Source organism: Prinia subflava, chromosome 3 (assembly GCF_021018805.1).
Source record: "Prinia subflava isolate CZ2003 ecotype Zambia chromosome 3, Cam_Psub_1.2, whole genome shotgun sequence".
NCBI classification, from domain to species: Eukaryota; Metazoa; Chordata; class Aves; order Passeriformes; family Cisticolidae; genus Prinia; species Prinia subflava.
The window spans coordinates 64,935,483-64,947,627 of record NC_086249.1 but is presented as its reverse complement, the minus strand read 5'-3'; the positions used below and the strand labels follow the sequence as shown (position 1 = coordinate 64,947,627).

General features: G+C 36.3%; 1 protein-coding gene across 1 annotated transcript in view; it reads right to left on the bottom strand.

Moving 5' to 3' along the window:
* Window positions 1-12,145, bottom strand: part of GPC5 (glypican 5) — a 615,376-nt gene that overhangs the window by 408,322 nt on the left and 194,909 nt on the right. The window contains exon 6 of the mRNA XM_063392300.1: window positions 5,908-6,028. Within this exon, the coding sequence (XP_063248370.1) occupies window positions 5,908-6,028 (121 nt within the window). The remainder of the gene's footprint in view (window positions 1-5,907; window positions 6,029-12,145) is intronic.

The following is a 12,145-nucleotide window of genomic DNA, read 5'->3' as shown; positions in this document are numbered from 1 at the left end:
GATTTCAGAAGTACATATTACAACAGTGGGTGGTGTGGTGGTCTCTATGAGGAGCAGTTGGAGCTACCTCAGGCTCTTCCAAGATCTCAAAACTCTCTTTCCTTTAATACTGTTCTTAAAAACGAGAAGGTAGAACAATGGTCCTGTTTTGCTAAAAAACCTAACACAAGCAATTTTCACCAGCTACAACAGTAAACAATTTAGGTGCAAAATAGACTTTTGTAGATAGGATCTGCACCATAATGAATACTTCAGTTAGTGTTACTATCCACCTAAGTAGCTAGAAAAGGCTGTTTTATTTTCTCTGCCACTATTTTCTTCACAAAATGGATAAGAATAGACGGTATCTCTCCACTGCATCAACAAATAAGTTTTCTTGCTGTGCACTGTGCAAGGCTTTATAAGAAATGCAAGGAGAAAAATAACAAAAAATCAAATGTTAAGGATTTTTTTATTAGTCCATTATTAAGACTATTACAGAAATTTGAATGCAAACAATTTCAGAAAGCTCTGTGCAGTGTACACTCCTCATTTCAGCATAAATCCTATTTTAAAAAGGTACTTCACAAAAAAAAAAAAGTTCTAAATGAACAGGACTTTTGTTAGCCCTTAATAACTCTGATAATCTAGTTAGTGAAAAACAAAGTAAGCCAGAGAACCTATTACTGGTGTTTTAATTAAATTACTGATCAGAAGGACTATGTGGCTGGTGACTGTTTTTCTCAATTTACCTCCTAAGCATCCCAGCAGTGGGAAATGCATCAGCTAAACTGCATGCCCTCCTAATCACTTTTTTTTCCTGTCTTTTACCTGTAAACCATATGTAGGTTTTAGTTTACACATAATTTTCCAAGACATACAGTCGTCTCAGAAGGTTCGTATAACTTTTAGTGTTTGACTTACAAATAAAGACCACCTGTGTGAACAACAAAAAGGGTTTATATCTTAATTATCATCACAGAACTGCAAAGAAACCCCTTTCACTCTCAAGGAATACAAAAGCATCAGCAATCCTGCACTCCTTTGTGTACTTTTGAGGCTGGAATTTGAAGTATCTTTTAAAAGGGAGGAGTATGAAACTCAGAAAATAATTTCTCACCTCATTTCTAGCTGCTTAATATTTTTACAGGAATTCTGCCAATATTTTACATGCAGTGGTAATAACTAAGCACTTAGCATATTGTTGGCACCAGCCAGCAGTCAGAGGCAGCTCTCCATAGAGGGGATAAAAGACTGGAACAGCTCACACAACAAATATGAAATAGAATTCTCTGTCAAGTAGGAATATCTCAATGTCCCTACATCACTAGCACTCTACTATCATGCCTTGCCAAAAGCAGAATTTTTTCAAGGGTTTCATTTCAAAAATGTAGTGTTGTATTACTTCCAGTAGTAAAAAAAAAAATAAATTTAAAAAGCAGTGCCACCTAATCATTGGGGAAAAAAATAACACAATCAACATACTGAGTGATTCTTTACCTGCGGGTTTGTTCTAACTTTGGATAAAACCAAAAAGTGTAAAAAAAACCCCAATAAAAAGAAAATTTAAGGCAAAATGAACATTTAGATGCGCATTTGTAATATGAAATACAAAGCATACTCATGAGGAAGTCTTTCCTAGTGCAACAAAAAATAAATAGGCAGTTTAGGAGCAAACACAGCTGAAAGCAATTCTAATACCAGTGAAAGTTGAATGGCTGCTGCATAAAGTGCCCTGAAATTTCTCTTCTCACTTACCCATTATTGAAAGGTGCAAACTGAAGGTTATGTTATATCAACAAAAAGCATTTAAGGAGAGAAAGGCAAAGAAAAGTTTAGAAAGTGAGTCTCCAAGAGCATGCTACCAAAGAGTGTGTCAAACTATGTATCTGTCTAATGCTGTAGTCTTGAGAATTCCCTCATTCCATGAGAATTTCATTTCAGTCATTAAAAAAGTCATCAAAATGTCAAATTTGTGACATTTATACAGCTGTTGGGACTAGTTTATGAGGCAGAGGGGTTTTAGCTATTAGATGGTTATCTTGCTACAGTAAGTAGGCAAAACTGCAAGTGCCACACTTTGTGTATGAATAATTTCAAAACATGGTTATTTGTATAAGCAGGTGAGGATTCAGATAATATATTCCATCCCCATTTCCAATCCATACTTGAACAGCTCTTACAAAAACACGTATTAACTTAACTGTGCTAAGGTACATTGATAAAAGCTTTAAAAAATACAGATGGAAAATTTAGTTGTTAGCATGCAAAATCAGTGTCAAAACAAAGTCTCATCTCACTATTTTTGCAACCTTTTTGAGACAGGTAAATGAGCAAATGGCAGCATGGTGAAACAGTGCTCACCATGCAATAATGACAAGTAGTAAAGGAAAAATGAGACTGTCACTGGCATTTAATATCATATGAAGAACTGGCATTTACTCCTTTAAGTAATGTAAGCATCAATTCCATTAGGGATGGTTTGCAGCCCTTTGTGGAGAAGGTAAATATTATTTTATGCATATCAGCTAGCACTCTAGTGGTATAACAGTGCAAGATGGGATCTTTTCCAAATAAGTTCAGACATGCCTTTTGCTGCACCTAGAAACTGGAAATAATTTACCCTGATAGAAGCATTTAAATTTCCAGTATAGTCACTAATGGTAGGTGTCTCTGGAGATCTCTAGGGGGAGATTGGGTCTGCCTAGTTTAGACAGCCAGACATAGGAATATCTTCTGGTATGGCAAGGTTTCCTAAAATGAGGAAGACTTTATTTAACCTGTAAATACAAGCTCCAAGTAATGTCTACTACTTTCAAAAGCAGTATCTTTTTGAGATTGTCTTCTGAAAGAAGAAACACACTGAAAAGACCAAGGTCCAGTTGCCTGTAATCACAGCTCCAAAGTATCACATTTACTTCATAACCTTGGTATTTGTACTTGCAGGAATGATGAATTAATCGTGGTTTTAAATTATTGAGGAAGAAAGAAAAATAATTCCCAGTTCTATTTATGCCATATAAACCTGACTTTGCTTATCTTGATTAACTATTAGAGTGATTGTTGCAGTTTGCAGTACATAAAATGATATGCACTGAACCCGTAATTTGCCTGTCGTGATGATAAATGAATGTAGAAGAGTCCATCACTTCAAACTCTCCAAATTACCAGTCTGTACAAGTAAGGAGTTTTACAGAAGAAGGTGACTTTTTCAAGCCATATTCAACACTGACTGGTTCAGCAGAGTTCATATCAGTTCCTCTAATTGCACTTTGTTGTTGTGAATATGAGCTTGCAGAGTCCAAGGCACAGATTACAGCTGTAACAGAATCAAAAATTTCTATTGATTTTTTGGTAAATCCACTATTTACAGAAAAAGGAGGATTACTGTGAGTCTCTCACAAAGGAGAACTGCCCAGAAAACACAGCCTGCTGAAAAGAGATACTGTCACTTATGCAAAAGGAGTTGATTTTAGGGGTTTAAAGTTTTTAACAGGAGAGAACTTCAAAACGTTTAAGCATTGTATATTTACATATTTTAAACCTACTTCTTTCCTTTGCATTTTTGTGCCTTTGTACATCCAAGAGGAAAAAATAGAGGAGATGCTAAGAAATCTGTCATTTTCTGTATGCAGGGCAAAATGGTCTTGATCTGTTTTCCTAAGCTAACATTAAATATGAGCAGAAAGGGATCTCAAAAAATATCTGCCCTTTTGCTATTTTCATTCTAAAGATGAATTAAAGCACATAGTTTTGTAAATTTAAGGCAAGATTAGTTTTGAAAAACTTGACGAATATGTTTTGTATCTACTAAGTTAGCTATTTAAAATTTTGAAGTTCAGTAATACAGCTTGGGAAGTGTGTTAGGTTTAAGTATGACTCTGTCTGTCTCTGAGGCATCACTACAATCCACTAAGCTCCCCTTATTTTCTGCCCATTGTAAGCTTAGTATGTGATTCATCTTTTTCCATATCACACAAGACATTGATAAGATCACAAGATCACAAAAAGGTTATCTTTTGTATCTGAATCTCTAATTTACACTCCTCATCTTCCTTTTCCAAGCAGTAAAAGCTGAAGAAGAAAGCTTTTTTGCAGCTTCTTCCGCCCCATTTTTTTTTCCTGGGGAAAAGCAGTTATATGTCAGGTCTCTAAGGATTTTGGTGCTCTCTTTGTCCCCTGACCCTATTTTCGTGCTCAGAGCTAGACGGAAAGAAACTATCCCACACAAAGAAAATATACTTGGAGTTTAGTAAGCATTTCAGTATGTAAATTATATGTCCTTTTCCCCAAGATCCACTCAAGTGTTTAGGGACAAGGCCAAGTAAGCTCTCAAAATGAAATACTTTAAAATGGAAATATTCTATTCCACTCTTTTAGGTACTCACTCAAGGAGAAAACAACACAACTTCAAGTCTCTAGAGGAAACCAACACAATAAACTATACAGACAGTTTTAATATAAAAGGAGGAAAGCATTCCTGATAGATGAAAGACCTTGGAACTTACGAAGTAATATTTGCAAGGTTTATCTTTGTATAGTATTTTGTAGTTATTAATTAAATCATGGCATCTCTTGTAGGGAAAATTGCATTGATTTTCCCACCATTGTAGATGCCATTTTAATAAAGAAGAGAGACAAAAGCATGATGCTGAAGCTGGAGGGATAAAAAAGATATTTCTTTTAAGAAGCAAAGAATAATGATTGCCTTTGAACCTCAAAACTAATGCCACTTCTCCCAGAAAACAATACGACTGATGGAAATAAAATTTTTCTGTTTTTTTTTTTTCTTTTTCCTATTTCATTATTCTTTGTTTTGTTGTCAGAGAAGAGTTATTGTTCACAATTAGAAATGTAAGAACCAAGAGGGTTTACTGGGAGGGAAGCTATCGGTAATATTTCAACTCCAGAAACCATGTGGGAAACTGTATTTAAAAGCTGTCAAGAAGATGTAAAAACAGAATTAAAGCAACTCCTTAGAAGGATCTAAATGCACTAGGAAAGGAGAAGATATTTAATATCTCTAATTCTCTTTTTTGGGGAATGGAATAGAGAAGGGGACACAATAAAAGTGAGAAGCTTCATAGTATCCCTAAGTAGCCTCTCCTTTTACCAGTGCAGAGAAGAGGATACTGGGTTAAATGGGTCATAGACAAGAAATGCCTGTAAAACATTTCTGGTCACTGAGCCTTCAGATCAGAGTGAAAATTTGTACTTTTAAACTGAAATACAGAGCTGTTGGGAAAACAACTGTTGCCTTCAACCGAATTATGTTTCTGTCCTCTAGTTCTGGCTATCTGTGCTTATAAATGTGGCATGTATCCAGGGATACCTGTAATCCTGTAAACTTACAGGATATTATTATGACAGTATTATGACTGTATAGTACCATATTGGAATTGACTGCAATGTAAGCCTTAAATTTAGTAAATCACAGATATCTACATCAGGTAACAAACACCAGCTTGTTTGGCAAGCATGTGATTTTCATTCAAACTTCCTAGTTTTTCTATTTGGCACCTAAACAAAAAAACCTCGCAGCAATATAAGTTAAGAAAGAACCTAGATTTAGTGAAGAAGGAAGAGGGAATTATGTTGTATTGTTATTTAAACACATGCACCCAGTTAATATCCCTAAATCATACTGTTTGTGCTTCTGTATGCTCACTACAATGCTAAGCTGTGGTGATTGCAGGTACAGATGGCCCGGCTGCCAGAGCCTCACTTCCTACTCTTATCTACCATATGCAAGCCTTTCAAATTAAATCATTTTTAATAACTGAAGTGAGACAGAAAGCAACTAGTGTTTTGCTGTGGATGTGCACTCAGCAGAAACTTGAATTAACCTTCATGGTGCAGTAAATTAATGCTTTGATTACTAGAGTGGTAGTTAGAACTATACTGTATCCATAGGAAAAAGCATCTTACCTGAATAATATGTTTCAGCTTGTCAATAATTTGACTTATTACAGGATCTGTTCCCTTCACCTGTACTTCTGGATTTGCAGACTGAGCTTTGATTCCACTGCCAACCACAGGATGTGTATAGCTGGTTTGAAACAGAAACACACATAAAAATGGTTTAGTAACTTACTCTGCTCTCCAAGAGTCATCTTCTATTTTGTATTATCTCTCATGGAACCAACATACCTCTTTAATGAGATGTATTAATTTTGTACACGTATTTTTCACAAAAAAGAAATACAACTAAATATAATTACTACATTCCACAAAGTTCTGATATTTATTAGCATTTTAAGTTTACTGCAAACTTTAATAAGGAAAGTTATCTACATTCTGTAGCATGAAACATCAGCCCTGTGCATGTCTTTTTGTATGTGTGCATAAAGACTGTGCCCCATTTTGATTTTGCTAAATCCAACAACATCATGATTGCCTAAACATGTGATATTTCAGGTTTTTAAAACACAATCCAGATTCCATACATGCTGTATGTTCAGAAATAAACCTGAAGTTTTCTAGTGTTTTTGTGAGTGCATGCGCAGACAGAATATTTATTGAAAGAAAACAGCCACATTGTGCATAAATTATTTAGCATTACATAAATTATATAAGAGTAGGCCAAAATGTACTTGGTAGATAGATACATGTAACAAGAAGAAGTAAAAAACAGATATAAGCTGATTCAAAAAAGAGCTGCATGAGTGAGTAGAACATTGTTTATAAAAAGTACCAAAGTACAGTATATACATCAAAATACAATATACATCAAAATACATCAAAATTCAAAATACAGTAAATAAACCAGCCACCAAGCAGGATTCTGTAGCTTATTAAGAAGCAATTCTTCATTCAACTTACATATTATATGTAATACTCAAATTATGCAAGAAAAACTGAATATCTACCTTCTCATCACAGATATTGTACATTATGCAAATACTCTCCATATGCTATATTTTTTCAGTGTACTCTACAAGAGGATAGCTCTATATGTCTCTGTCTCAAAAGTATTCTGCCAGCTGTTATGCTGGAAGAAAAAGAAAGGAAATGGCCTTATCAGAGTAAAAAAATGTCTAATTCCTTTCTGTTAGATCCACATCTAAGTGCAGATAACACAGCATATTCAAATTTTGCAGAATTTCTTCTATAAAAAACATTACAAGTCCTCTTAGCTCTGCCGAAAAGCTTGCATATATGCTAAACAATGAATGCAGTTCAATAAAACAAGGTTGCCACATAATCACAATATTTTGTCCTTGATCTTTACTTAAATATCACCCTAAATGAGATTTAGGATATTCCCAAGGAAGTGTACACACTGAATAAATGAATGGCTCATATTCTTGAAAAGGTGTGATTTTGATTTACTGCAGACAGCTTTTTGTACTGTCTTGTAGCACTGGAGCCGTTTGCCAGCTTGAAGTGCTGGGGGAAAGGGTGTATAGGGTTGTGTACAATATCTGCAGTCTGCCTGCTAGTCTTGGGCCATTGTTTAATGATGCAATTTGGGCTGGGTCAACAAATCTTCTGGTAATTCTAAGTGTGAAAAAAATAAACATGCAAACATTCAAAATATTATTTGGCAGTCACTTGTATAAAATAAAATATATAAATAAATAAGGAAATAATTCCAGCTGAACAATGCTGTAGTGACCACAAAAAACAACTGGTTTAACTCAACATACTAGTTTAATGCAACACCAAAATTTCTCTTCACACCATAAAACTATAAAAAATCTTGAAAGTTATGTCTATCCTTTCTTTCCAGTGGTCTTGTTCTGTTTCACAGCATGCAAAATCTGTGTTCTCACTTTCTGTCATTCAGAATTCTTCAATTAACACCTTTTTTTCAAATGCTGCAAACCCAACTATTGCACATTTGCCTGTGAACTGCACAACTGTGAAAAAGAATACCCTTTCTCTTTTTTTTTTTTTTTTTAATTCAATTATACTCGTTTCTCTAACCATGCAGGAAGAAATAAATCATGCAGAAGCTGAAACTTCCCTAGACTACAATTTATTAGTTTAAATCACCTGGGAATTATTTGGCAATGACTCATTCAAGACTGACTATCATTTCTTTTTCAGCTATTTCTACAATGAAATCAGAAGCCTTGCACAGCTGGTATTTACTGTCAGACTGACTCTCTTCTTTCATGTGAGAGAAAGTAACTGGAAAAGTAATGCTGTCTTGTGAGTGCGCCTGGTATTAGGAGTTTAAATAATTTCTCTAACCTCTTCAGAGTCAGCATTGCCTAAATTCTTCTTCACTTTTTTCACTTGAGAGTGGGGAAGGGTAAGAAGCTGAATCAGAGGTGATGTGCATGAAACAGTGACAAGTATCTCACTAGTGCTTGTGATAGCACCACATCTTTAAGTCTATTAGCATTGAACAAACATTTGGATCAATAGGTACTGGTAGTAACAACGTTGGTATTACTTTTTCTTAATTCCTCTGAGCTGTTTAGCACCTTTCCACCTTCTTTTTCACTACTGACCTTTCTCTCACCAATGGCTGGCATGATCCTGTCTCTTACAGAATGAATTTGTCATTTGCCCTGCTTTCTGCTGCCTGCAGGCTTCCTTATTGTCCACAACATTTCCAAACAGAACAGTACACCTTTCCACCTAAAACCTTCACAAATACACTGATTACCCCCAAACTCTTCAAACCTTGCTTTGTGAAAACTGACACATTTCATCCTATTCTCCTGACATTTTTGTCTGTTACAGGCTCCAGAAGATACCAATTAACATACAAGTTTATGTCAATAGAAAAAATACCAATCCTTATATACCAGCTCTTTGGACCCAGTATTGGTATAATCACTAGACATTCCAAAGTTTTCTGGTTCATCAAATTTACTAGATATACACCACATTCTCACCTTGACTCTTAAAGGAGTTGATATTTCTGTAAAAAAATCCTTATACTTTTGAAGTGATGTGTTATTATTCAAGCTTTGGAAAGTTTTTACTCATTTGAGGGTTTTTAATTTTGTATTCCATGATTTGAGTCTTGAAATTAATCCTCCAGGTTCTGGATGTGAGTTCTCCAGGAACAAACTGGGAGTAACCATCACATATGGAAAATGAAGAGCTAAATTTCAAAAATTAAGATTAATTTAAATGGAATTTGATTTGGAAGAATATTTTGCCTAAAATGTATTTGGTTTGCTTGGCAAAAACAAATCCCAGGGGAGGCTGCAGGAGTGGCTTCTGGGACAAGATGTCAAGATATTTTCCCAATGTCCAGCAGAGCCAATGCTAGCCATCTCCAAGACATACCCACTGCTGGCCAAGCCCAAGCCCACCAGTGATGGTGGTAGTACTCCACCTACAGTGTACACAGTACACTGTGACAACAGATTTAAAATGGAGAAAAAACTACTGAGCAAGAGGAGGTGGACAAGATGAATTGAGAATATGAAAGCAACAGCCCTGCAGACCCATGGAGAGAGGAGTCGGTGCTGGAGCAGGTTTGCTGGCAGCTGACCCTTGGAAGGACCCACACTGGAGGAGCCTTCTCCTGATGTCCTCCACCCTGTGGCAAAGACCCATGCTGGAGCAGTTTGTGAAAAACTGCAGCCTGTAAGAAGGACCTGCATTAGGGAAGTTCATGGACAACTGATTCCCACAGGATAAACTCCATGATGGAGCAGGGGAAGAGTGTGAAAGACAGTGTAATGAATGCCCAAATGTGAGTGTACTCAATGTACTGAAGTAAATTAATATATATATTTGCGTTTTTCTTGTTTTGGAAATCCTAACTGATATTAAATTTGCTTTCACTGCAAGGTGATCAAGCTTAGACCAACTGACATTAAAAACTCTCATTTAACTTTGAGTTTGTTGTAATTATATGCTCTGAAAAGTCATGAGGCAGATTGAAAACCTTTTTTCTTTCTTCAAGAATAGAATAAGGCATTGACAAAATCTTATGAAATATTGCTTTATTGATTCTTATCATAAAAGTAAGATTATGAAAGCCAACATATTTTTGTTTAATCTACCCTTTATCTGCTTGAAATGTATCTTTTGCCTACAAAAATTATAAATTACTTATAAGTTGTTGTTTCATATTCCATATAATTGTGTTTAACTAACAAATGTCTGTAAATCTAACATCTTCAAATATTCTAATGTAAATTAAATGATCTGTCGAAGCTAAACAGGCTATTGGGAATCTGAGCGTGGTACACAAAACTTCATCCCTGTAGACTCACATTTACATGCAAAATTTGTTTCATTTTATTTGGGGGTGGGGGGAAATATAAAAATCTCAGACTCTTGGTTTGAGAGACTTCATTCATTTTAAAGTTTTAATATGGCATTAATCACTTTCTGTTTCTCTAACTCCTAATGTACAAGTAATGGGAAAAATATTTTAAGGATCCCCACAGAGACAGTCTAACTTAAGCAAGTGTTTCTTGGATTTGAATACTGGGGGAAAAAATGACTAATTTCTTGCTAGAGAAATAATAGACTCGCCATCTGTGCTCATTTCTGTACAAGCATGGTAATGTATCACACCAGTTTAATAGGCAGACTTGGTCCTCAAGTACTATTCATTTTCATCAGCATTAGGAAAAAAACCCCAAGAACCAATATATTTGTACTCTATAAACATGTTTTAAAGTGATGAATAACAAGGTGCCCATTTTCTGAGCTCAATATATGAATATTCATATAAATTACCTATTACTCTCTGTTGTATTTATGAATACAATTGGTGGGGTTTACTTTTGATTCTCTCAAGATCTCTGATAAAAGAGAAAATCATGCTTTATTTGCTATCACCAATTTCTTGGTACATGCAGTTGGAAAAGCCACTAGAAGTAACAAATACATAAATTTTTGTATGACTCTGCCATTATGCATGTGGTGCTTCAGGAAGATCTGTACATGTATATCCCTCCAGCACAAAATAATCTGTAATATCTTGTGATGACAACTAATACAGCATATTTATGGTCAACAATCGACTATGATTTTCAAGCTACTTTTAGGCACTTTGACCATGTTTTAAGTTGGAGGTTAAAGTAACAAAAGGTGTACTATGACAGAAAAGCTATTGTCCAGAACATCCCTAAGTGCACTGGCAGTCAAGCTTCTCCCAAGGGACCTGATGGTATTTTAAACTTTAGCAAGTTTAGTTGGTCACCCCATCCTGATGTATCTCTTTCAGCTGCTACCATCACCACCTGTCACTACCTTCTGGTCACCAGTGGTGTTCCCTAGGAATCAGTACTGGGGTCCATCCTGTTGGATATCTTTATTGATGGTTTGGAGAAGCGGCTCAAATACAGCCTCAGTCAGTTCACAGATGACACCAAATAAGGTGGAAGTGTTGATCTGCTGGAGGGTAGGAAGGCTCCACAGAGAGATCTGGAAAGATTCAAACAATGGGCTGAGGACAATGGCATCAGGTTCAGCTAGGCCAAGTGCCGAGTCCTGCACTTGGTTCAGAGCAACCTCATGCAGCACCATAGGGTCAAGGAAGGGCGGCTTGAGAGCTGATCAGCAGAAAGGAACTTGGGGGTGCTGACTGATGCACAGCTGGACATGAACCAGCATGTGCACAGGTGGTCAAGCACTGATTGTCCCTCTGTACAGAGTTCTGCATTGGTGATGCCTCACGTCAAATCCTATGTTCAGTTTTGGGTGGTCATGTCTAAAAGGACATTGAGGTGCTAGAATATGTCCTGAAAAGGGCAACAAGGCTTATGAAGGGTCTAGAAACTATGTCCTATAAGGAGCTGCTGGGGAAACTGGGCTTGTTTAGTCTGGAGGAGAATGGAGGGTACCTCATTGCTCGCTACAACTGCCTGAAAGGAGGCTGCAGTGAGAGTTTCTTTGCCATGCCTGAAGTGAGCAAGAAGAAATGGCCTTAAGGGGTCCCAAGAGAGGTTCCGATTAGATATTAAAAAAATCATATCACTGAAAGAGTGGTCAGGCATTGGAATTAGTTGCCCAGGGAGGTAGTGGAGTCACAACCTCTGGAAGTGTTTGAGAGGAGGCTAAACGTGTCATTGGGGGATATGGTTTATGGTGATAATGCTGCTAGTTTGATGGTGGGACTAGATGATCTTAAAGGTCTCTTCCAACCTTGATTATGATTCTGTGTGATTCCTGTGCTTTTCAGTGCTTGGGCCAATTGCCACTATCAAGAGCTACTCAGGAATCTCTGCATTAGGTTGTC